The sequence below is a fragment of the Scleropages formosus genome, chromosome 14, assembly GCF_900964775.1.
Source record: "Scleropages formosus chromosome 14, fSclFor1.1, whole genome shotgun sequence".
In the NCBI taxonomy this organism is placed as follows: domain Eukaryota; kingdom Metazoa; phylum Chordata; class Actinopteri; order Osteoglossiformes; family Osteoglossidae; genus Scleropages; species Scleropages formosus.
In genome coordinates this window covers 27,907,336-27,934,150 of record NC_041819.1, presented here as the reverse complement: position 1 = coordinate 27,934,150, position 26,815 = coordinate 27,907,336, and the positions used below count along the sequence as shown (strand labels likewise).

The 26,815-nt window shown below is 47.9% G+C and overlaps 2 protein-coding genes across 4 annotated transcripts in view; one reads left to right on the top strand and one right to left on the bottom strand.

The window, feature by feature from the left end:
• Positions 1 to 11,331, bottom strand: part of LOC108931701 (carcinoembryonic antigen-related cell adhesion molecule 5-like) — a 35,111-nt gene extending 23,780 nt beyond the window's left edge. The window contains exons 1-3 of the mRNA XM_029257928.1: positions 11,083 to 11,331; positions 9,424 to 9,720; positions 8,165 to 8,446 (exon numbers count right to left, since the gene is read on the bottom strand). Of these exons, the coding sequence (XP_029113761.1) occupies positions 8,165 to 8,446; positions 9,424 to 9,720; positions 11,083 to 11,158 (655 nt within the window). The 5' untranslated portion in view covers positions 11,159 to 11,331. The remainder of the gene's footprint in view (positions 1 to 8,164; positions 8,447 to 9,423; positions 9,721 to 11,082) is intronic.
• Positions 11,332 to 12,683: 1,352 nt separating this feature from the next.
• LOC114912197 (uncharacterized) lies at positions 12,684 to 26,175 on the top strand. Of its 3 annotated transcripts, XM_029257925.1 has the most exons (10): positions 12,685 to 12,774; positions 18,003 to 18,422; positions 20,137 to 20,424; positions 22,104 to 22,382; positions 22,705 to 22,732; positions 23,180 to 23,394; positions 23,571 to 23,732; positions 23,920 to 23,958; positions 25,183 to 25,257; positions 25,650 to 26,175. In XM_029257925.1, the coding sequence occupies exons 2-10, from the start codon at positions 18,347 to 18,349 to the stop codon at positions 25,721 to 25,723; spliced, it is 1,236 nt and encodes a 411-aa protein (XP_029113758.1). In that variant the 5' UTR covers positions 12,685 to 12,774; positions 18,003 to 18,346; the 3' UTR covers positions 25,724 to 26,175. The 3 variants fall into 3 exon arrangements, with proteins under 3 accessions (XP_029113759.1, XP_029113758.1, XP_029113760.1); XM_029257926.1 differs by lacking the exon at positions 23,920 to 23,958 and having other exon boundaries at positions 12,684 to 12,774; XM_029257927.1 differs by lacking the exons at positions 12,685 to 12,774; positions 18,003 to 18,422; positions 20,137 to 20,424; positions 22,104 to 22,382; positions 22,705 to 22,732 and adding an exon at positions 22,822 to 22,944 and having other exon boundaries at positions 23,152 to 23,394.
• The last annotated feature ends 640 nt before the right edge of the window (positions 26,176 to 26,815 follow it).

Here is a 26,815-nt window from a genome sequence, read left to right as displayed (position 1 = left end):
CACACACACACACACACACACACACACACACACACACACACACACACACACACACACACACACACACACACACACACACACACACACACACTTTCAGAACCGCTTGTCCCTTACGGGGTCACGGGGAACCGGAGCCTACCCGGCAACACAGGGCGTAAGGCCGGAGGGGGAGGGGACACACCCAGGACGGGACGCCAGTCCGTCGCAAGGCACCCCAAGCGGGACTCGAACCCCAGACCCACCGGACAGCAAGACTGCGGTCCAACCCACTGCGCCACCGCACCCCCTGGCTTTAAACACACAGACTGGAATATGTTCAGAGAGGCTGCTACTACCATAACACCGCAGACTTGGAGGAATACACAGAATCAGTGACTGGCTACATTAGCAAGTGCATAGATGATGTGACTTCCTTCAAGATCATCACCACACACGCAAACCAGAAACCGTGGATGACTGCTGAGGTATGCTTGCTGCTGGAAACCCGAGACACTGCCTTGAGGTCTGGTGACGAGGTAGCGTACCGCACAGCAAGGGCCAATCTGTCCCGGGCTATCAGAGAGGCGAAATGCAATTACGCAGGAACAATCCGCCGTCATTTTCTAAGCTCCAATGACACAAAGCACATGTGCCAAAGCATTCAGGCCATCACGGTCTGTCTCCTCGAGGCTTTGCATTTTTCCTGATGCTCTGATGATGTAGGTCTGGTTTCCATTTGTGGGAACCCCTGGAACCTCCTGTCTTCTAATAAGTGGATCTCGTCGTCCATGCGTCCACCAGGAAGGAAATGGGTCGATGCGAGACCATCAGGTCTGATGTGGGGCACCAGGTCCGGGCGGTGAATTGACCCGTTCCTCCACCGCTCGTCCCCATCTCAGCCTAGGCACTGTGACTGAATGCTGTCTCTCCCCTCGGTGGGGGCGCCGGCCAATTTTGGTCTTGCTGGTCCGTCCGCTGCTTGTCGGGGCGGTCTCTCTTCCAGTGCCTTGGCCTTCCGCAACGGGAACATGCACCTCCACTGCCCCGAGATCGGAACCCCCCAGATCGTCCTCTGCCTTCTCCGGGGTTCCCTCGACCTCGGTCTTGATTCTGTGTCCGCAGCATCTGTCAGCGCTGTCATTCCTTCTTTTGTAGAAAGCAAATTGTGCTACCATCAGCTTCGTCACTTTCCTCTCCCCCTGTTCTTTCTGGTTTCTTTCTGAAAGTCCTGTGTGCCGTCTCACATCTTCCAGTTTAGCCTCATGCCATTCTGTATAACTGAATGATCAACCTTCATTACGCCAAGGCGATGTTTCCACTCACTGACACTCTCTGCATCTTCCCGTCTGGCCTGACTCAACTTTTTCCAGTCTGTGCCTCACTTGTACTCTTCTAGAATTTGAGTGCGAAGACTGCCACTTTCCGCTGAATCCGGTTCAAGCCAGTCCATCCCTCTCGCACGCTGTTCCGGTCGCTCCCGAGCTTGCGTCTTGGGACTTGGAACCATTCGCCACCACTGGGTTTGTAGATGTGACTGAGGTTCTGGATAGCCTCCCAGAAACATTTTCCCACCCACCTCTCTGGGATTGGGAAAGCTATTGCAGATGTCAATCAGTTCCTGGATGTTCCAGTTCCTCTGCACCAAAACCACTCTCCCTTTTCTATTCCTCAGTTGTTTTTCAAACTTGTCATTTCATCTGGATCGTAAGCCGGATCTGGTCAGGATGGTTCGGAGCGATCCGATAGATTTTCCCGATTTTGGCCGCGTGGTCCAAACAACGAACCCGTGGATTTTTTATTGTAGTAACAACTTTAGATATTTTGTCCAATTTTGGACAATTGAGCTCGTACACTTTCTTATACCTTACTTTTCAAAAACTACCCCTGCTCTCAGGTTTTCTTTCCTGCTCACCATTTCTGGCTTACCTAATCTCCTCTTACATGTTAGAAAGAGCAAAGCAGTTCTTCGTTGCAGAGCAGAATAGCCTTCAGACACAGAGGAGGAAAGCCCGAGCACAATAGCATTCATTCTCTTTTCATTCCCATATTCAGATGAGTGGATCACAGCACCATTTTACCCAATACACTGGTACATAAAGTGGAAAGAAACTCTCAATAATCACACGTCTGCAATGTACAAATTGTATTTCTCTGGAGATGTACGTCACTTTAGAGAAAAGCATCTGATAAATGAATAAATGTAATAGAAGAATTGTCTTTATACTTAAGATTTGTCACGGTTCAGTGCCAAACCGTTCCGTGTGGATTACAACTCACTCGCAGCCTGAAACCGTTTGTCCCAAGTGGGGTCACAGCAAACCGGAGCCTTACCCAGCAACACAGGGCGCAAGGCTTGGGGGGGGTGGACTCACCTAGGACAGGACACCAGTCCATCACAAGACAGCCCACGCAGGACTTGAATTCCAGACCCGCCGGAGAGCAGGACCTGGCGAAACCCGGCGCGTCGCCACGCCCCCTAGATTACAACTCTTAACAATGAACAATGGTTCTCCTAGGACACCAGCTCGTTGGGATTCCTTTAGCCGCAGGTCACCGACAGCATAGTTTAACCATCCCGGGGGAGCTCCAAAGTTGCGGAAGAAATCTTTCTTTCTTCCCCCGAACCGATCAGCAGTAGGAGAGCCGTACAAAACACTCAAGACGCGTAGAGACTTTTCACGACAACATCGGCCGATGGGAGAGCCCCAGACAGCTGGATGTCTCTCCAATCGGTTTGCGCTGCCTCCCTTTATTTGCAAGCTCATACATATACAGGTCATAAGGCACGGCAACTTTCGAAACTTCAATACTCCAAACAATTTGTCCCCCTGCCCCCGTTTAAGAAGTGCGTCGGGACGAATCCTAAAGGTCAATAAACAAACTTTCTTTGCGTCTTGTTTCCTACCAACATTTTTCTATTGCATTAAACTTTGCATGAAGCCAAGGTAGAACATATATTTTCTAAATGCATTAACTTTGACATCACACGAGAAGTAAATATTAATCACTTAAACATAGCAACTACTTGAACACATTTCCACACCACACCTTCCAGCTTCACTGTGCTCTCTATGCGGTACTAACACAGTACCATAGTATCACTGTGCCAACAAGTCTGGCTTCAGCTGGAGAACTGAGATACAGGAGTTCACTGTATAATAGTCTTTCTGATAAGATGTATAACAACACAAATATAACTGCTTAAGATTAATGAGGAAGAGTAACATTGTAGAACACACACACACACAGAATTTCGGGATGTCCTTGTCCTCGATCTCTGAGCTCCTCCCACATTCTCACCTGGGTCACAGTTCTGTCCAGGTTCATTAATCTGAAAATAAAGTGAAACACACATTATTCACACTTTCAAAAGGCAAATAAAATACCAACCAGATACTGTAATATTACCACCAAATATTACACTGTAATTTCCAGCAGTGGCTCTTTGCTCAGTCTCCTCGTCAACATTTGTTGAAACCAACAAATGTCCATGAAACGGGCAGCTGTAGGACACAGAGACACAAAGAGACAAAGACAGAGGAAACTGCCAAAGGACTAAATGAAGATATTTTATCAGTTTTATGGATGAAGCGACACCAACTTTTAAGGTCTCCTCTGTTCTCTTCAGTGACTGCTGTGTTTCTGCTGTCAATATTTACGGAAAAACGTGGCAAACATGATGGATTAGTTAGGCAATAATAACAACTTGTGTTCATGTTCACCTCTGCAATGCTGAATAAAAGAAGAAACAACACAAACTGCACCTGTGAGCTCAGTGTAAAACAAGGTAATTCACACCATTTAGATCAGCAACACTGGCTGTGACAGAGACCCCCTGGAGGGCCGTGGGGGGGCATGAGGTATGTGGATTATTGAACAATAATACTGATCAATTAGATCTGCAGACGACATCATGTAGTAATAAAGTAAACATGGTAACAAAATGTAGTACAACTTTATAAATGAAATTATGAATGAATGAAAACTTTATTAATCACAGGGAAACTGCATTGAGCTTAATAATCACTTACAAAATTATTCTTTCATCTGTCATCTTTGTTCTAAAATAACTTAGTGTGAGGTTTGTACAATAACACCTTTTCACAGCACAGTACTCTTACCGGAGTAATTCAGGGTAAAAACCTTGATCCAGTGGAGTGGAAGGAACGTTCATACTGAAAAGCAACATTTGTAACCACTGCGCCACCTGCTGTTGTCCTCATAAATAACATTAATATTTTCATTGAATCTAACAAAAATTCAGTTTAAGCGGAAAACGGAACACTGCGTGTAAAGGTGTGTGTGTGTGTGTGTATGTGTGTGTCCTGTGAAGAACTGGGTATCCCCCTCAATCAGTTGGGACACTGTAAAACCCACTGGGGACACCACTGAACACACAGTCAGTTACCACACTTTTACACTGATTTACTGTATTTAACAAACTTACCATCAGTGTCCATTTTCTCTAAGATCTGAGGCATCTTCTGAATCTCTGTAAAGAGGAAGCGAAAACTCACACAGAAGTTCCACCAGGTGGTCCATGATGTGCAGAGTGTAACCCAAGACACATGCACTGAACTGTATCTATATAAGATGGACAGTTGACCACAGATGGAGCTCAATGGACTCTCGCTGTCAAGGAGGACATTTGTACCACAGTAACCTTACCTGCTTTGTACTCGTCCCTCTTGTTCCCAGGGAGGGGTCCATCTGCACAGGTTGACAGAGAAAAGGACACCGCTGACATTTATATACACTTTATAAAACTGATTAATAACGACACTTCTATTAATGTGCAGAATTCTTTGTCCCTGGAAAAAAGGACAAAACACTCGAGAACGGAATAAAAGCACAATTCAGGGGACGTCAGTCAGTAGATAATCAGGGACTGCTGGGTACACTGGATTTTACCCTGGCAAGTGTCCAGCACACCCCAGCATCCTGAGCGAGTTGCTCAGTTCCATTTACCATCGTGGGTTCGAAGAGGGACACTGGACACACGGAGGTCGTGGACGGTCAAGCAGGACACAGCGCTGTACCTCCCCGCGCCAGTAGCTCTGTCCAGTGTGTCCTGCTCCCGTATTAATTCAGTGGGAAGACAGCAGCATTACAATAGGGGCCCGGGCTTGAACCCGGGACCTTCCGACTACAAGGTGACACCTCAAACACCGCACCACCTGCCGTCGTCTTCTGTAACGACATCGTTCATGTTCGTCCTCCAGGCAGACGGTCAACCGCACGTCGCTGCTCTTGGACAAAGGAGCAGCATACTGTTGCTGTGCTAAGGGAAGAATGGTGTGTCCTGCTCTACTGGGGGTGAATGGTGTGTGAGACACTCTGGACACACAGTGGGTAAACGCTGCACATACCACAATTTTACACTCAATTACAATGTGTCATCTGTCACACTTACTGTAAGACTCCAGCTGGTTTACAATCTCAGATAATTTCTTGATCGCTACAAAGAGGGAGAACAGCAGATGGTCAATCAAGTGGATCATGAGAACACACACACACACACACACACACACACACACACACACACACGCACAATGGACTCTCACTGTCAAGGGGAATTCGTACCACAGTAACTTTACCTGCTTTGAACTCGTCCCTCTTGTTCCCAGGGAGGTGTCCACCTGCAGAGGTAAGCAGAAATGAGGACACGCTCACAGTGTACAAACCCATTGCAGTTCCTCACTTAAAGACTCCGTTTGCCAACATTCAGCGCCAGTAAGAGTGTAAACTATCACAAAACTCAATGAGCCGTCAGCTCACAGCGAGGAGAAGTACCTTACAGAGTAAGAACCTTGGTGACGTCGAGCCCCACACAGGTGAGTACCCCCCCTCCCTCCGGCACAGGTACTGTAACTCGTCCAGGATCACAGGTTTCTTTTGGAAATCATTGGGATTTGAACCCGCGTGTTTAGTTGTTCTCTTTGTATCAAACCACTTCTGTAACCCCTCCCGCCAAGGAACAAAACCACACACATGGTCCCTCCCTGCGAGTCGGACTGGACATCCAGTTCACCGCAGTCGCACCCCGATTCACATACAACATCCCATAATAAATTAATAGAACCAAGAGAACCAATAAATGTGACAGGATTCAGAGCCTTTATTTTTCTCCTTTCAGTCCATCAGCGTGTCCACGTTCTCTTCCACTCACCCGTCACACACAAGGTCTTCACTGTGAAATAGACCAGTTTTCCATCACTGTTAAACACTTCAGCAGAATACGATCCTTCCTGGTCCTTCGTCACGCTGCGCAGGACAAGGGATCCGTCACTCATTACATCTTTTCCTGCTGCCACTTTTCCCCCCTCTTTCACAAAAACTCTCTCTGTGTTGTGTTTCCACACCAGGTCATTGTCTGCCCTGAGGTCCAAACACGCCAGTGGGATGGTCACAGTGTCCCCGACCACAGCGCTCAGATCGCACCGGGTGCTGCCTGTTATGAGAGGTGGACAGGAAGAGAAGGATACAAGTGTTATTGTTTCACACACTGTAACCAAGGATACGCACCAGTACCGTATGGGTTCCATACCCATTAGTCCTCTCTGCAATATGGGGTTTCAGGCGTTAGGAAGATGAAAGGGTCGTAAAGAGTTCGGTTCTCGGAGTCGACAAACCCGACGAACCTCCTAGAACGTGAACACAGCAGCTGGCAGAGTTACTATCGGTACCAGAGGAACGTTTTTAATCCCCGAGGATGTGTAACGTGAAAGAGTGTAAAACAACAGCTTGCAGAGACTGAACTCAGTCAGTGTTGACATCCTCAGCTCAGTTTGACCCTCATGTGTAAAACTGGACCGATCGTTACACATCGGATCGTTATGTTAAAAATTCCCGTTTGTTTCGACACCTTTTCAAACAGGACAATAAAAACTTGTGTGAAATCCTGTGAAAAGATTTTCTTTCTCTTCTTTCTCAGGAGTCTTGACCTCACACTGTACTGTCATCCACAAATTATCACAACACTGTATTTCCATGCATTTCCTAACCTCAGATTGGACATTACAGACACAGTACATTCACATGGAGGGTGTGAGACCAGGGTCCCGTCAGCCCAGGGTGGGGTGTCTCATGTTGAAAGACCCCGAACACACAGTGACCCCCAGAGACATCACTGATGTAAGTCCAGGTGTGAGATAAAAATAAAGTTCTCACCTGGAAATAAGTCCATCTCAGTGAGGGGGTCACTGTGCTCCTCACTCTTAGGGTTACTGAACACACAGGTGTAACTTGTACTCTGCTCTCCACTCTTCTCCACCATCAAGGTGTTTCCCTCCTTTACAGTTTCATTGTTCTCTTTCCAGGAGTATTTCGTGTGTTTAGTCTCCTCTCCCACACAGCTCAGGATGCAGTGGGTCCAACTGCAGGACGTGGTCACACTGGGTTTGGACACAGGATCTGTAGAGGAAAAGAACTGCTCAGGTAAACAAGGTAAAATATGGATGTGAGCAAATCTGTGGATCTAAAGACTCTTTAAGTCACAAAAATGCTCAGATTGTTGCATTTTGTCCTTTGAACCTCAGTGTGATGAAGACTGAACAGTCCTGTCCTGATGTGTCCAGGTGCATCATAACATGTGTCATATACGTCAGATGAACCACTGACCTGGAAATAAGTCCATCTCAGTGAGAGGGTCACTGTGCTCCTCACTCTTAGGGTTACTGAACACACAGGTGTAACTTTTACTCTGCTCTCCACTCTTCTCCACCGTCAAGGTGTTTCCCTCCTTTACAGTTTCATTGTTCTCTTTCCAGGAGTATTTGGTGTGTTTAGTCTCCTCTCCCACACAGGTCAGGATGCACTGGGTCTCGTTGCAGGACGTGGTCACATTGGGTTTGGACACCGGTTCTGTACGAGACAGAAGTTGACATGAAGCTGCTGACTGTGCATCAGTGCTGTAGAACTGCTGTCCATGAACACACAACACGGTGACGCTGAGCCGCCGGGTGACGTCCTCGTCATCGCAGCACTTCACACGGTGACGACACGCTCGCTGCCGCCGCAAAACGTCCTATAAGGTGGCCACTTAGCAAAGGGTGACGAAAGTGTGCAGGTACTTTAAAATCGAGGTGCTGAACTCAGTGCAGCAGGATGTGCTCTGGGCCTTTTACTGTAGTGCTGTCATTTATTACTGGATCGATCAATCAATCAATCAATGGCGGCTACTTACTCAGTGGGATCAGGTCAAGTCCCGTTAGAGGCGTTTTCCCGTTGATTTCAGCAAGGTACCGTCCTTCATCTTCTGCTTTTAACCCTTTCATTACCAACACCCCAGTAGAGTTATTCAGGTCACATTGCTCGCCGGTCTCACATCTGCCATAATAACTATATTCAATATCCCGGTACCACATGGCTACAATGTAGCGTCCTCTCTGCCATGAGATGTCGAAAAGGGTCTCGCTCACATCTGGGTCCAGTTCCACGTCTGCTCCCAGTAGTCCATAGACTGGTTCTGTTTGTCCACATAGATGGGTGGGTAACAAACACACACATTTACGTTTATTCATCCATCTGACGCTTTTCTCCAAAGTGACAAGTCTTGAGCTTCTTACAGTTATTTACCCGTTTATACAGCTGGGTAATTTTACTGCGGCTTCTTATGGTTAGTGCCTCGCTCAAGGGTACCACAGCTGGAGGTGGGACTCAAACCTGCAACCTTTGGGGCCTAACGGCAGCAGCTTTAACTACAACTTTACCAGTAGTAACACATGGTTACTAGTGTACAAGCACACTATCGTCTCATGGAGCGATGCAGCCGCACACTTGTTGTCTAGACATGAACGTAACACAACGCGAGTTTGAAACCCGAAGGTTGTTGGTTCAGGCCCCACTCCTTCTTCCAGACCTTTGCTCTTAAGAGTCAGGGCTCCTTTAGGGAATAAACAGTCTCTTGCGATAAATGTATCAAAACTGAAAACGTCATTATTTTCCATACAAACTCAGAATGTAAAAGGACGTCCAATAGCTGTGAGGGGTCTGATAACCCGAGAGGGTTTATCGAACTACTGACATTTATTTGTTTATTGTTATAGCAATTCTTAGCTTCCACAGCCCAGATTGGTGTCACTAACTCCATTGCAGCTTCTCGAGTTCACAAATGACGAGACTGACTTCTCGGTTTTCTATTAACAACGTTACATTAATTGAAATACCAACAAAACATCCGTCGCTCCACATGTACACACTGAGACAAACTCTTCCTCTTTACTACTATCACATTTTCGCTAAAATAAAGAACGTAATTAACGTATGGACATCTAGTGGCAGTTCTAGAAATCGCATTCCAAATTGTACAACTCACTGCCAATCACTGGTCAGCAGTTACAAGTCGGCAACCAAATACAACAACAACTTTCCACCATACAACATCGAAGAGCACCAACCCAACAATAAAAGATACAACAAGCATCAATATTGTGCTCCACTCACTCGTCACACACAGGGTCACCGTCACGGGTCGAACTCCATCAGTGTTGGCCACACGAGCAGAATACTGTCCTGAGTGGGACATCTGGACGTCGCGCAGGACGAGGGATCCGTCCCCGGTCACATCTCGTCCGGTGCCTCTGGAGACCCGTCCTCCGCTCCTCCGGAACGCCGTCAAAGATCCCGTCCCGGTTTCGTGCTTCCACACCAGGTTCTTGAGGTCCTTGGGGTGTGGACCCCCCCCCAGTGGGATGGTCACCGTGTCCCCGACCACAGCGGTCATATCACATTGCTGCTGGGCTGTGAAATGCAACACACGGGGTCGGGTCAAGTCAGTGAGGGACTGAAACACAGTAACCCCCCACCACACTTACACAAACACTGCAAGGGTTAGGGGCACAGGCCCCCCACCATGTGGAAAAACCATGTAAAAATCCCGCCCCCCCTCCCCCTGAGGCGAGCAAAACCTGCACCTCCAGCTGGGGGGTGTGGTGCCCCCATCCCTGGGAAAATTTTAAAGTAGACCAGTTTTAGGATGTTTTTCAGGCTGTTGGGATGTGGTCATATATTAGTCAGTGTTAAGCATGAAATACAAAAGAATTTCACAAGAAACATTAGAAATAATTCTATGAGATGTACATGGCTTTGGGGAAAAGCATCTGCTCAGTGGACACTGAGCATGTAAATGTTTCTTGCTGACCTGCGAACACATGATACATACTGTAACGACCCGCGTTACTGATTTAATGTAAATAGTTGCATTGTGGGAAATCTGTAAATAATGTCTGTAACCGCCGGGGCCACTTCGGGGGGAAATGGTGGGTTGACTGTGTCTGCCACTGTGTTAGGGAAAATCTAAGGGCACTAAGGCAACCGAGAAAAGAGGAGTTCTCTGACCGAGAGCATTATTTGCTTTGTGCTGGTGTTCGAATAAATTGTTCGTTATGAACGCTGTCCCGCGTCCTCCTTTGCCTCATCCAAAGCCACGGCGGTGCGCGCCGCCATGTATACAAATTCTGTGTCTGAAACCACTTTTCCCATATGGGGTTTGCGGAGAGCCGCAGCCGAACCCAGCAATACAGGGCAAAGGGCTGGAGAAGGAGGGGACACACCCAGGACGGGACGCCAGTCCGTCGCAAGGCACCCCAAGCAGGACTCGAACCCCAGACCCACCGGAGAGCAGGACCCGGTCCAACCCAGTGCGCCACCGTCATAATATATGACCACACACACACACACACACACACACACACACACACACACACACACACACACACACACACACACACACACACACACACACACACACACACACACACACACACACACACACACACACACACACACACACACATTTTCAGAACCGCTTGACCCTTACGGGGTCACGGGGAACCGGAGCCTACCCGGCAACACAGGGCGTAAGGCCGGAGGGGGAAGGGGACACACCCAGGACGGGACGCCAGTCCGTCACAAGGCACCCCAAGCGGGACTTGAACCCCAGACCCACCGGAGAGCAGGACTGCAGTCCAACCCACTGCGCCACCGCACCCCCAAAATATATAACCATTATAAATTTATACTCTAAAAATACTATACTAGTAAAAACGTTTACACTAATAACATTACTACGTTGGGAAGTGCCAAGTGGAAGGAAAAACGTACCGAAAGTGAGACGAAACCGGAGCAGAAGGAGAAAAACAGCGATGGCGAGGAGTGTGTCGGTCCGCGGGGGGCGCATCGTGACTGACGTGGGGTCAATAAAACGACATGCAATAATAAAATAAAAAAATAACGAAATGAAAGGAAATAAAATAGAATCAAATAAGAGAAGAAGAGAGAGAGGAGAGCTGCCGCCGTCGTCTTGTGCTCTTTATTCGGGGAAAAGTGCAGAACAAAGTTCGCTTCACGGCTTTTTCTCCCTGCGCGGTGACGTCTTAGAAAGGCAGTGAGTTACCATGGCAACCAGACGCGCGTTAGGGAGGCAAGGCAACCGGACGCAGGGACGCTGCTTGGGTGTGAACGCGTCTGGGCGCTCAGAAAGGGGTGTTTATGTATTTCTGTCCGAAAATGGGCAGAATCCTGTGTTGAAAAATAACAAAAGAAAATGGAAAGAAAAGAAAACAAAGAGGGGAAAACGAGTGGAGCGCAGAGACACAGACCGCCATCCAATACACAGCACCGGACCTATTATTATTGTTTCCTGCATGAAAGCCATCAATTAAACAACTGGGATGTTTTTTTTTCTCACTATGACTTCAGTTCCTGAAGCACCAGGAGTCTCCAGTGTGCCCCAGTGCCCCCCTCACAGTGATGTACTGCTGTAATAAAAAGAAACCATATTAAATCAAACATAATTCATATCAGAAACTGTGCTTATGAGCACAATGTGGCACAAAGAGCTGAGAAATTATTTGTCTTTCCTGATCATTTTCATCTTCACACAGAGGGTGAAGTGGTTAGAATGTGAATGCTACTCTCTTACAGAATGTGCACAAGGAACGTATTCTAATAGGCACAATAATGGCGATTACCTCTTTTACCCCCAGCAGCCTCCCTTCTATAGAATCTGCCAGGGTCAGGGGCACACGGCAGAAGTCTGTAAGAACATGAGAGGGAGGAACTGCTTGGAGACTGGCCATTTGGCCAGGGATTGCAAGTGCCCCCATCGCTGGAATATTTGAAGATGCGAAGAGCATTTGGCCCGTCTCTGCCTGCAGCAGAGGCCCTCTTATGCAGATGCCCTGTCTGGAACCGGGGTATCTGTGGAGGAGGGTCTTCAGGCACTAACCTTGACGAAGAAGGAAATCGGCGTGATGGAGATGGTGGTGGAAATGCCAGCGGGGGCCAGAGAGGCCATTGGTGAAGCCAAAGAGATCCGGGGAGCAAGCCCTGCCCCTATCTTGGTGAATATTTATGGAGCAAAAAATGGAAGATTCTACACCAAAAAAGGAAGAAGAAAAAGTTTGGAAGGGAGGCTGCATTGGCATCTGACGGGGCCCTTTTGCCGGCCGAGTCCCCTTCGGAAGAAGGCCGAGAGCAAACCTCTTCCCCGGAGGAGATGGATGCCGTGTGGACCCTGTGGAGGCAGTGTCTTCTGAAGAGGAGTTCTTTATGGACTAAATAGTGGCCGGTTTTTCATGTTATTTTAGTGCTTTATTCATTTAATAATGTACTGCAATGGCTGATTTTAAAATATTATCCCTTAACGTCAGGGGACTTAAAAATGAAGTAAAAATAACTGCTGTTTAACTGTTTAATCAGTTTGAGTCCTATGCCTTCAACCTGTGTTTTTGCAGGAAGTCCATCTCCGGGACTTGCAGGACATGACTCTCTTCTCTCACGAATGGAGGAAGGGTGAGTCCTACTAGAGCGTAGGTGGTGTCCACTCTACAGGCATGGAGATACTTTTTGGGGAGTGCACCTATCAGAAGGTTAGGCCTTTTACTGTTCATGCTGGCTGGGTTTTGGGGTGGACGTCACATGGAGAAGTCAGTACATACACGTTCTGTGCGTCTACGCTCCGCTGGAGGTCAAATCAAATCAAATCCAATCAAGCTTTATTGTCACATCACCGTCAACATAACATGTAGAGAAGAGTGAAAATCTTTAGTGCAGCTCCAGAAAATGCAGTGTTGAGAGTATAACATAAGTTACGTTATACAACATAAGTGTACACTATGCAATCCCTATATATAGTAGAACAATACAATACACGGGGGGTTGCTCAGTATAAATACACACACACACAATATTGCACAGTATACGTAATATGCACTATATACGCAGTATACATAGTATACATATGACACACGGGGGGATAACGCAATGTACACAGACAAAATACAGTATATATGCAAATTGTATTCACAAAATATACAACAAATAAACAAACTATCTATAATGTATGTGTAGAGAATACAGAGAATATGTACATGTAGTCAAGTTAACAGCGGATTTTGTTTTTTTGGTCTCGGTCCTGGGTGTTTAACAGTCTAATGGCCTGAGGAAAGAAACTGTCCCTCAGCCGACTTGAGCAGGACTGGATGCTCTGGTACCGTCTACCTAAGGGGAGTAGGTAGAACAGTCCGTGACTAGGGTGGCTGGGGTCGTTAATGATCCTTTGTGCCTTCCTCACACACCGCCTGTTGTAAATATCCTGGAGGGAGGGAAGCTCAACCCCCACAATGTGTCTGGCTGTCCTCACCACCCTCTGGAGAGACCTGCGGTTGAGGCCAGTGCTGTTACCATACCAGGAGGTGATCCATCCATCCATCCATCCATCCATCCATCCATCCATCCATCCATCCATCTTCCTCCACTTATCCGGGGCCAGGTCGCAGGGGCAGCAGTCCAAGCAGAGTCCCCCAGACTTCCTTCTCCCCGCACACCTCCTCCAGTTCCTCTGGAAACCCTAAGGCGTTCCCAGGCCAGCTGGGAGACATAGTCTCTCCAACGTGTCCTGGGTCTGCCCCGAGGCCTCATCCCAGTGGGACATGTCCAGAACACCTCAACAGGGAGGCGTCCAGGTGGCATCCGAGCCCCCTCCACAGGCCTGGCTCCAGGGTGGGGCCCCGGTGGCCCCATACCGGGCGGGGTAAACGAAAACCTTGATTTAATAGTCATCATAAGGGTCTTTTGAACCGCACTTTGTCTCGTCCGTCATCCAGGACCTGTTTGCCATGGGAGACCCTACTAGGGGCATATAGCCCCAGGCAACATAGCTCCTGAGATCATTCAGGCACCCAAACCTCTCCACCACGTTAAGGCGGTTCAAGGAGGGGAGGAGGTGATACAGCCAGTAATAATGCTCTCCGCTGCGCAGGTGTAGAAGGCTTTGAGGATGTTCTGGTTCATCCTCAACTTCCTCAGCCGTCTGAGGAAGAAGAGGCGCTGATGGGCCTTCTTCACCACTGCATCAGTATGACTGGGCCATGTGAGATCCTTGGTGATATGGACACCGAGAAACTTGAAGCTGGTGAGCCGCTCCACCGGTGTTCCGCTGATGGTGATGGGGGTGTGTTCCCTCTCCTGCCTCCTGAAGTCCACGATGACCTCCTTGGTCTTGGTGGTGTTGAGTAAGAGGTGGTTCTCCTGACACCAATGTGTCAGAGTGTGTACCTCCTCCCTGTAGGCCGCCTCATCACTGTCAGTGATCAGGCCTACAACCGTCGTATCATCGGCAAACTTCACGATGGCATTGGAGCTGTGCGTAGCTACACAGTCATGAGTGTAGAGGGAGTACAGGAGAGGGCTCAGAACGCAGCCCTGCGGGGCACCGGAGAGGAGATGTTGCAGCCTATTCTGACCACCTGACGCCTGCCAGTTAAAAAGTCCAGTATCCAGCTGCACAGGGAGTTGTTCAGACCCAAAGCCTGGAGCTTCACACTGTGCTTGGAGGGAACAATGGTGTTAAATGCTGAACTGTATTCTACAAACAGCTTTCTCACGTAAGTGTTCTTTTTCTCCAAGTGGGAAAGAACAGTGTGGAGAGTGAAGGCAATGGCATTGTCTGTGGAGCGGTTGTTCCTGTAGGCAAACTGGAGAGGGTCTAATGAGGCAGGCAGCACAGAGCAAATATAGTCTCTAATCAATCTCTCCAGGCACTTAATGACTATGGAGGTCAGAGCAACAGGGCGCCAGTCATTTAAACACGTAATTTTTGATTGTTTTGGGACAGGCACAATGGTTGATGTTTTAAAACACAGTGGGACGACTGAGTGGGAGAGGGAGAGGTTAAAAATGTCCATAAACACACCCGCTAACTGGACCGCACATGTTCTGAGCACGCGGTCCGGAATGCCGTCCGCAGCTTTACAAGTCTTCACCCGACGGAAGGGTCGGGCTACATCCGCTACAGAGACAGAAAGTGGACTAACCTCTGCAGCCGCGGGAGCTCTCTCTGTGCTGGTGGTGTTGCCCGCCTCAAAACGAGCATAGAAGGCGTTCAGCTCGTCAGGCAGAGAGGCAGCAGCGTCCGGAGCTCCGCTGGAGGTCAAGTCCCGCATTGCTCTGTTTGATGAGCTGGTCCCTCATTGTGTGACCGATAGACATCTAATAACAGGAGGAGACTTCAACATCTTTCTTGAGGGCAAGGACGATGCAAGTATTAAACATTTCAAAAGTTTTAGCCTTACTGATGGTTTTAGAAACCAGGCATTATCTAGCGCAGCAGCCACAGCACCTGTAGCCGTTTAGATTACATTTTAGCATTGTCCTCCGTTACTTTTAAGAAGGTTCTCCCAACTGCGCAGTGGCCCACTGACCATGAAACACACACACACACCTTCTGAACCGCTTGTCCCATACGGGGTCACCAGGAACCGGAACCTACCCGGCAACACAGGGAGCAGGGCCGGAGGGGACACACCCAGGAGGGGACGCCAGACCGTTGCAAGGCACCCCAAGCAGGACTCGAACCCCCGCCTCGCTGGAGAGCAGGACCTGGTCCAACCCACTGCACCACTGTGCCACCGCACCCCCTCTGCTATGAAGCTCACCATCAACAATTATATCCAATGTTCTGTTTTGCGACATCAGGATATCAGCTCGCTCAGGGAGGAACTCCAGAGGATTTCTTCTTGCCACAATAACGGCGGGACCTTTGATTGTGATAGGGCCGTGGTGATAAGGCTACTTTGAGGTGGTCGCATGAGCGGCAGGCCAAAGCCTTGCTGTTTGTCTCCGGAGTTAAGGAAGTAGAGGAGAGCAAGAAGGTGAAGGACTTGAAACGCAAGAGAGGGTTTACATCTCTGTGAAACCAGCTGAGTCCTTCACCGACACTGCCTAGATGTTGGAGGTTGCATTCTGTTTTTATAGAAATCTTTTTAAAATCAGGGAAATGGACTTGGTAACAGAAAGGAGGTTTTTAGAGAATTTGACATCGGAGGTTCCCGAGGATGCCCTTTGCGGCTTAGAGAGCCCCGTCACTTTGCTGCAGTTGTCGGAGGTGCTTAGGTAAGATGAATTGGCGCAAGGTTCCTGGCCTCGATGGTTTGCCGGTGGAATTTTATTACACATTTTGGGACGTCTTGGGGCCGCTTTTTTGCATGTCGTCAAAGAGGTGCTGGGCAGGGGCATGCTTACTATGAGTACAAGGACGGGGTGCGCTCCTTGTTGTACAAGAAAGCAGATAAAGCCAATCTTGCCAACTGGAGACCCCTCAGGCATGGCGCTAAACCTCAGAAAGTCTCTTATCAAGCTCGTTGACAGCTGGAAAAAGTGAGAGGATTGCATTGATAGGTTTTCCCAATACGACGGTCCTCTCAAGGTTTTGGGGATTAACTTTCCTTCAGAAGGTGCTGCCAGGGGTCAATTGGAAAGAAATTGACCAAAGCCAGATGGAAAGTGGGTTTGTGGAAGACCAGGTCCTTCTCCTTAGTAGGGAAAATGTTGGCACTGAAGGTGGACATCCTCCCCACGTTGCTCTACCTTGCGCAGGTGTACCCCTTGCCCAGCATGATGCGGAGAGGTCTCGTCTAAGGGGGCAAGTACGAGTACGTGAGAAGGTAGGGCATGTACCTTCCAAAGGAGGAGGGAGGGAGCGATGTGCCTGACATTCCTTACACTGGATTGTCTCTTCCCCTCCCAGTTATGTGACCGACTGGCAGCTCCAATTCAGCATCCCCACCAGTACTTTGTGCGTCTTTGGTTGGCCCTTCCGATGCTCCAGTTGGTGAAGTCCTGGTCCAACACCGGGCCGAATGCCGAGACACGGCCCGCTCATTACAGCCACGCTGTAAAGTGCAGTAAGACCATGGCGGCTGAGGTCCAGGCGGAGACCCTCCTTAAGCACAGCACCGTGTATAAGGCCCTGTTTGACAGGAGAGGAACTCGAGTTCTTCTGGGGCCCGAGGAGGGCACTTGGGCCCGGATTCAGCCAAAGCAGTTCCACCACCATGGTTATTGTCTACAAACGCATCGTTAGAATTGCTTCCAGATATTTACAGGACTTGATCAACCGTTACACCCCAACCAGACCGCTTTGCTTGTCTACTTATGCTCGCTTGATGGTCCCGCGCACAAAAAGTAAACCACAGAGGTTCTTGGTTCTGGTTCCGTTGTGGTGGAACGACCTCCTCCTCTCACTCAAACTGCTGAAACTCTTGTACATGTTTAAAAAGGGTCTGAAAACTCACCTTTTCCAGACTCACTTCGCCCAAAATCTCTTAGATTCATGTATGGTGTAAATGTTCATGCACCGTAACTTTATGATCATGCCCAGATAAGCCTTTACGCAACTACTCTTGTGTGTAAATGTTTGTGTACCTTATAAAAGATTTGTAGGAAGGCAATCAGGAATTGTGTAGTCTGGGTTTTATGCACTTACTTGTACGATTAACATAAGGTGGAAGGAAACAAACTAGGTTTACTTGATTATCACACGTCTGCAACTATGTCTCCTTCTCTTAATGTAATGAACAAATTGTATTTTCTCCGAGATGTACGTCGCTTTCGAGAAAAGTGTCTGATAAATAAATGTATGGAAATGTGTATTGGATGACGGTCTGTGTTTCTGCGCTCCACTCATTTTCTCCTCTCTGTTTGCTTTTCTTTCCATTTTCTTTTGTTATTTTTCAACACAGGATTCTGCCCATTTTCGGACAGAAATACATAAACACCCCTTTCTGAGCGCCCAGACGCGTTCACACCCAAGCAGCGTCCCTGCGTCCGGTTGCCTTGCCTCCCTAACGCGCGTCTGGTTGCCATGGTAACTCGCTGCCTTTCTAAGACGTCACCGCGCAGGAAGAAAAAGCCGTGAAGCGAACTTTGTTCTGCACTTTTCCCCGAATAAAGAGCACAAGACGACGGCGGCAGCTCTCCTCTCTCTCTTCTTCTCTTATTTGATTCTATTTTATTTCCTTTCATTTCGTTTTCTTTTTTTTTTTTTATTATTGCATGTCGTTTTATTGACCCCACGTCAGTCACGATGCGCCCCCCGCGGACCGACACACTCCTCGCCATCGCTGTTTTTCTCCTTCTGCTCCGGTTTCGTCTCACTTTCGGTACGTTTTTCCTTCCACTTGGCACTTCCCAACGTAGTAATGTTATTAGTGTAAACGTTTTTACTAGTATAGTATTTTTAGAGTATAAATTTATAATGGTTATATATATTATGACGGTGGCGCACTGGGTTGGACCGGGTCCTGCTCTCTGGTGGGTCTGGGGTTCGAGTCCCCCTTGGGGTGCCTTGCGACGGACTGGCGTCCCATCCTGGGTGTGTCCCCTCCGGCCTTACGCCCTGTGTTGCCGGGTAGGCTCCGGTTCCCCGTGACCCCGTATGCGACAAGCGATTCTGAAAGTGTGTGTAATTGCAACTGGACTGTTTAATCATGTTTATAAGTATAAATACAAACGGTGGTGTTTTATTATAGCAAGCAGAAAGCGAACTTCGTTACGCCGCCCATTCACACACGGCAATTTCGTTCTCAAACTGTAAAATTGTAGTGATTTTCTTAAGTGTAAATAAATATTACGTAAATGTGGAACGTGACAGGAGTTCCTGGTTTCACGTAAAAATGAAAAACGGTTTTCTAAAGAAGAGAATGACATGAGGTGGGGCGGATTTTGCGAGGTCCTGTTCTCTGGTGGCTCTGGGGTTCGAGTCCCGCTTGGGGTGCCTTGCGATGGACTGACGTCCCGTCCTGGGTGTGTCCCCTCCCCCTCCAGCCTTTCGCCCTGTATTGCTGGGTTCGGCTGCGGCTCTCCGCGACCCCGATATGGGACAAGCGGTTCAGAGAGAGTGTGTGTGTGTGTAAATCTATGGTTGTCTGTCAGTGCGTGAGAAGAGCCGTACCTGATGTTGCAAGTGGACTGTTTAATGTTTATGAAGTATTAATGCAAAGGGCGGTGTGTGGAGTTTGCATGTTCTCCCCATATGTCTGTGGGGGTTTCCTCTGGGTGCTCTGGTTTCCTCTCACAGTCCAAACACAATGTTCAGGTTCACCCATAGTGTGTGAGTGACAGAGAGTGTGTGTGTGTTCCACTGATTTGTGGATGAGTGACCCAGTGTAAGTAGTGTATCTAACAGTGTAAGTCACTGTGGTAAATGAGGAGTGTGGGCTGATAACACTACATAGAGTTCACTGGAAGTCGCTTTGGAAAAAAGTGTCTGCTGGATATACACACACACACACATTTTGTGAACCGCTTGTCCCTACAACAGATACGAAACGTTGCAGGAAGGACCATCGGTGCCCCTCTCCCCTCCATACAGGACATGTACCACATGCGGTGCACCTGCAAGGCCCTCAGCATCACATCTGACCCCAAAAAACAAGAAGACTGCACAAGTCACTTGAACATGGCACTTTCCCCACCGTCCCCATATTTATTCACATGTTACTGTCTCTGGTGCTACACAGTAAATTGTCATTTGTTATATTATTTGTAACACTTTTACTTCTCTCTATATTGTATGTTATGTATCTTGTCGCCAGACTGGGTTATGCTGCACTGTGTTTTATTTGCATTATCTTGCACTGTGTTCTGTGTGACACACAGGTGCAAAGAGAAACTAAATTTTGTTCCCCTCTGTGTAACTCATCTAGAGTGGAACTGATAATAAAGTTCAACTTGACTTTGACTTTCACATGTTCTCTTGCTCCCCGTGGGTTTCCTCCCAAAGATGTATTTCACGTGAACCTGTCACTGTGTGTGTGTGTGTGTTTCAGCCAAACCCGAGTGTATTTTTAACTCCCTCTTCTCTGTGTCCCACAGCCCAGCAGCAGTGTGATTTGACCGCTCTGGTTGGAGACGAGGTGACCGTCCCACTGGGGTATTCAGGTGCCACAGAAGACAATCGGCTGATCTGGAAACGTGGACATTTGACAATTTTTGACAGGGTGGATAAGAGAGTCAGAAGAGGCAAATTAGGAGATGTAACGAGCGATGGATCCCTCGTCCTGCGTCGTGTGACGATGGACCAGTCCGGACTGTATTCTGCGCAAGTGATTGACAGAACAGGACTGATGCGGCATAACAGAGTGCAGACCTTGTGTGTGGCAGGTGAGTGGAGCAGGATGTGGATATAGGGGTGACCAGTGGCAGCACAACAAACAAAAGGGGTTTAAGCAAAAAGCGTGCAAAGACAATCCAGTGCAGTAGTGCAACAGTGCACGTCACAGTACAGGGGGTGTAATTTGTGTGGTATAAACAGTGTAAGGGACAACAGGAAATGACCTAAAGTACAAGTGACAGTACAGTTTGGCTGTAAAACTACAGCTGGTAAAGAGTGTGCAATGATCTGACAGCCTGTGGGTGGAAACTGTCTCTGAAGAGGAAGCTGTGGGTGGAGATGCTCAGAGGGTGGAGATGCTCCGGTTGCATTTATCACAGACTAGTAGGGAGAAGACGTGAGCTGGACGACCGATGTCCGTGATGGTGCACCGAGCCGTTCTCCGACAGCGGGGGCGTAGACGTCCTGGAGATGTGAGACCTCTGAACCAATGATTTACTCTGCGGTTTGCACAGTCCTTCGAGCAGTTTTAGACTCTGGGTGGCCAGTGATGGTACCAAACAACACTGTGATGCTGTCAATGGTGCAGCGATAGAAGTTCACCAGGGTGGTTGTTCCCATGGAGAAAGTTTGGCTCCTGCCAAATAATTGTTCCAAAAATCTCACTTAAGGTCATGCACAACATTCACCCTGCAAAGCTTTATCTCAAGGAAATTCAAGGATGCTACAGATGGAAATTATTCCTCATGTCTGCTGCACCCAGAGACTTTGCCGCCCTTTTCTGCACTCTTATCACACCAAAAAGCTGAATCCTCACAGTATGGCAGAAACAATGGGAAACAGACATCATCTAACAAAAAACCTCCCGTGTTTTTCTTAGAGAATCAGCACAGTGTATAAAGATTATTAAAACGTGTTGAGTCGGTGTGCGGTCCACCCCAAGGCCGGAGGTGGGTGCAGCACGATGGACGGCTCACAGGGACCCGTCCGTGCCCTTGTTATGACTGCCAGCTGCCGGCCCTTAGAGGACCCGTCGAGGGGACGAAAGGGCAGCTGGCCTGAGGATTCCAGTGAACTGCATCTGGGGGAAGAGGCTGGGTGGCTGATCCAGAGGGGGGGAGTGTTTTGTTGGGTCTCATATTTCCAGTAAACACCGTTTTGTTGTCAAAGCCCTCCTGTCTGTGGCCCCCTGCACCTCACAACTGACTAATGAAGCCCTTAAGACTGTAATTTAATGAGTTGTTTTCAAGGTTTTCCTGTAACACGCAAAGTTATTTTATTTGGTAGCTTGCCTGTATGGTCTGAATTCTTTAAAAGTGGGTTTGGACAGTGTTCACGAGCAGTGCATTGTGGGTATGTGTGTGTTTATGGCTGTACGGCTGTACCATGACTATTTTAAGGGGAAATTGCACTGCACTGAATCAACACTTAAAAAACAGGAGTTACTTAGTGTTTGATCCACTTTACAGAACTGAGTAATTCTAATGAACATGTTAAATGGGGCTTGAACCAAGTACTTTCAGCTTAAAAACTCGTGTTATCTTCATGTTTAGACAATAACGGTGTATGGCCGTGTTGCTCCACGAAGAGCATGCTGTGCCTGTACAGTAACCGTGTGTGTGTGTGTGTGTGTGTGTGTGTGTGTGTGTGTGTGTGTGTGTGTGTGTGTGTGTGTGTGTGTGTGTGTGTGTGTGTGTGTGTGTGTTTACACGTTCATGTGCACAAACAGAAACAGTCTATGGACTACTGGGAGCTGAGGCTGAACTGGATCCGGGAGCAAATGAGAAAATCAAAGAAATCATTTGGAAAAAAAGTAACACCAAAATATCCGAGTGGAAAAGGGATAAAGTGGTTTATTATGGCAGATGTGAGACCGGCGAGCAGTGTGACCTGAATAACTCTACTGGGGTGTTGGTAATGAAAGGGTTAAAAGCAGAAGATGAAGGACGGTACCTTGCTGAAATCAACGGGAAAACGCCTCTAACGGGACTTGACCTGATCCCACTGAGTAAGTAGCCGCCATTGATTGATTGATTGATCGATCCAGTAATAAATGACAGCACTACAGTAAAAGGCCCAGAGCACATCCTGCTGCACTGAGTTCAGCACCTCGATTTTAAAGTACCTGCACACTTTCGTCACCCTTTGCTAAGTGGCCACCTTATAGGACGTTTTGCGGCGGCAGCGAGCGTGTCGTCACCGTGTGAAGTGCTGCGATGACGAGGACGTCACCCGGCGGCTCAGCGTCACCGTGTTGTGTGTTCATGGACAGCAGTTCTACAGCACTGATGCACAGTCAGCAGCTTCATGTCAACTTTTGTCTCGTACAGAACCGGTGTCCAAACCCAGTGTGACCACATCCTGCAACGAGACCCAGTGCATCCTGACCTGTGTGGGAGAGGAGACTAAACATACCAAATACTCCTGGAAAGAGAACGGAAAAACTACACCTGGAAACACCTTGACAGTTCAGATGAGTGGAGAGCAGAGTAAAAGTTACACCTGTGTGTTCAGTAACCCTAAGAGTGAGGAGCACAGTGACCCTCTCACTGAGATGGACTTATTTCCAGGTCAGTGGTTCATCTGACGTATATGACACATGTTATGATGCACCTGGACACATCAGGACAGGACTGTTCAGTCTTCATCACACTGAGGTTCAAAGGACAAAATGCAACAATCTGAGCATTTTTGTGACTTAAAGAGTCTTTAGATCCACAGATTTGCTCACATCCACATTTTACCTTGTTTACCTGAGCAGTTCTTTTCCTCTACAGATCCTGTGTCCAAACCCGGTGTGACCACGTCCTGCAGTTGGACCCAGTGCATCCTGACCTGTGTGGGAGAGGAGACTAAACACACCAAATACTCCTGGAAAGAGAACAATGAAACTGTAAAGGAGGGAAACACCTTGATGGTGGAGAAGAGTGGAGAGCAGAGTAAAAGTTACACCTGTGTGTTCAGTAACCCTAAGAGTGAGGAGCACAGTGACCCCCTCACTGAGATGGACTTATTTCCAGGTCAGTTGTTCAATAAAACAGCGGGCAACTTTTACCATTGCAGTATCTTCAAACCACAGTGTGGACTACGGTACAGCTGCTGGACTTCATGAGCTTCTGCATTTTGCTGCCAGTTGTATAACTATTAGGAAATAAAATGAGTTTCGGGGTGCAACGTCAGATTTTACTCTGCCTAGATAACAAAGGTTATGACATGGACCAGGAGCCGGTGCTGGAGCGGCACTCGTCGACGATGGACGGCTGGACATATGAGTACTTCGTTGCCATACTGGTGGCGGCCGTGGCTGTGACTCTGCTCATGATGATGCTTTATTATTGCAGAAGATTTTACTTCAAACGTAAGTACAGCAACAAAGCAACAACTGGCTGGCTCTACCTTGAGCGTAGTTTACACCTTGGGGTAATTGATAAGCGTGTAGAATTACATAGATGATGTTTGTATGTCACACCTTTAAAAACATCAGCGTAAGGTGATTTGTTCACCTATTGTCACTTAGTCGCGTCCTCATCTCCTTACCTGTGCAGGTGATGATCGCCGGAGGACCTACATGAATTCATTCTATGGTAAACTGAATCTCCTACGGATTTTCCCCCCGACAGTCGAGCCTGTTGAGCTCCAGCTGTGCTCACTGGCCACTTTGATAGAAAAATGAGATTTGATTGGCTCATCAACCCACAGGTGAACTGTCCACCTGTCTCATCAGAACCAGCCCCGTGTTAGTGGGTGGTTGAAAAGTAGGTTTAAAAATAATTCATACTCATTAAGTTGTTTGCAGTCCTGCCTTGTTGGTCCATCATCCATAAGGTGATGTGTTGTGTTCGAGTGCTGCAGTGTTTGTTGGGTAACAAGCGTCCGCTAGTGAACGCCAGTGTTCTTTTAATTTAAGGGTTCATTTAATTAGTTTCACCAGCAGTTTGTTCATTCAGAGGAGTGCAGGTTCAAGCCACAGGATGGCTTTTTAAAACCCACCAAAAGCTTGGTTTGAAATCCCCTCACCTGTCCTAGTGTCCCTGAGCCAAGGTATTTCTCCTGAGGTGATAGAGTGGAGCCGTACCTAATAAAGGTAAGTTGTACTCAGAGCTCTGTGCCACGCAGGCAATAGATGTCAGCCAAGGGTTCGAGATGGCTCTTGTATAAGCTCCTGTAGGAGAGTGGCTGGTTCCTGTAGTGATATGGAGCAGAAAAGAAACTGTCAGCTCAGCAGAGGAGGCCTGGTTGGGCAGAGAGGTACCAAGATGCCAAAATCTGTGGGAGGAGCTTGATGTGACCACTGAAAGTGAGTTGTGGACTTGGGACAAGTTCTGGCCACGAATCCAACTATATATAGCATGGCAAAGCACAGTGCTGCTCCAGCTGTTCCTGGCAGCTGCGCTGACCTTTCAGGAAGGAGGAGTCACAAGTTCTGAGGGACCGAGCTGACGTTCCTACAGCAGGCAGTCAGACATCTGGGGACATTCCCCCAGAAATGAGGATAGCGCAAGGTGCTGTTGGAGTTCTTGGCCAAGACGCTTCCTTTGTTGACGTGGAAGGACGGAGACACCGTCTAGAGAAGTTCCGTTTCAAAAGGGAGGTACAAACCTCAAGACGAAGGGTAACGGCTGATTGTTGAAGCTCGGGAAGAACAGCGTACATTAGTTGTGGTCATGGAACAGCAAACTCTTGATTCTCTGTTAAGGTCACAATTCCCCCCCTTGGCTCCACCCAAGTCATGGTCATAGTGGGACATTGAGCCAAAACCCTCAAGTCATGGACCCTGTCCTTTTCTGAGTCCCCTTTGTACTGTACAGATGCGGAGTCCAGGGACACCATATACAAGGCAGATGAGCCTCCTGGAAGCGCTACAGTGGACAGTGTCCCTCGAGGTAACGTGGATGTTCAGACGTAACCCTTGGGAGCGAACCAACTCGGTCCTCGGAATGTCAGTTTTCGCCTGTCCATCTTCACTCATACGGCTTTTCAACGTTAACTGAATAATTTGTGACACAAATCATTTCATCCTTGGTGCAAAGTATGAGTCTCAGTCAGTTCCCCCCCTCAGCCACCAGTCTGCAATATTCAAATCTTTGCAAGTTCATCACTCAGTTGTTGGTACCACGGTGTCACTGTGCCGATACTGGACGGACATGTAGATCGCACACTTGCACTATAGACCGGAAATGTCTTGAAATGTGCTCTAGCTGAGCCATCCTAGCAGAGATGATGGACTGCAGACCAGACGCACTGGACTAACAAGCACTGTGTTTATTCCCCACAGATCCGAACCCTCAGGATCAGATGAGACAAGGAGCTGCTGATGCAGATGGAGAAAATCTTATGACTTTAGTTTGAGCCCCGGTTGCTCTTTACAAGAACAAACCGTTTGCTCACGAAGTCCCAGGACAGAAGAGTTTGTGGGGCCGCAGTTTTCGGCTTCCTTTTTTGTTACTCCGTTGTTCACGTGTCACGGAATTCTCATGATTTGGAGGACAACTGTTCAAATGTGGTAAAAGCTGCGTGTGACTTTGTTTCTGTTTATTGATACTGTTGGTATGAATTTTATGGCTGTTTGTTGCATTCAGCACAGTATGTGTTGTAAGCACATTACTGTGGTACAACTGGACTTTACTGTATTACGCAGCACACTGGAGCTGGTTACGCTTCAGTCACATACTGGACGTGTTTTTACTATCTTTGTGTGTTGAGGTCATAGTTATAGAATGTCTGTTACATAAACTCAAGAATGGGGTGAACTTGATCACCTTACACATTATATACATTTCAACTGAGTTCATATAAATAAATGCAATCAAAGTTTATTCTTGCGTATTTCTTACTGCAGTGTCTGAGCGCAGTGTTGAACACAGTGACCGTATCCTCCTGCGGTCCTGCGGAAACACCTGGGTTTACCTGTCCTGTGGTACAGATGAGCACCTTTAAACATGGCAGCACGTGTGGACACAGCGGATTGGTACTCCTGTAAAAGTTCTGTTCTTGCTTGTGTCATTTTTATTTGCTTCCTTGGTTTTTTTGCTCTGTACCTGTGCTCAGTGCCCTGTAGAGGCGCTCCATGAAAAGGGGATGAATTGCATTTACTTTAGATGGTAAAGTTGCAGCACACAGTGTATGGACGTCTTGATCTTGTAAGTATGGATCTACATGAGATCATCTCGAGTTTAACTGTAAACAATACCGGTGGAAATTACCACAACACCGGGTCGGTTTGGGTTACATCATCTTCTAGCAGTAGACGATGGCGAGGGAACCGGGTAGGAGCAAGGGAAGAGAGCAGGGCTACAAGCTAAGCTAAAGGCTGCGTTGTTCAAACTACCACTCCCAACCATATTTCTTGCAAACGCTCAATCCCTTTCCAAGAAGATGGACGAACTACAACTGAGGATAATGGCGCAGCGAGCTACTAAGAACTGTTGTATCCTGATCTTG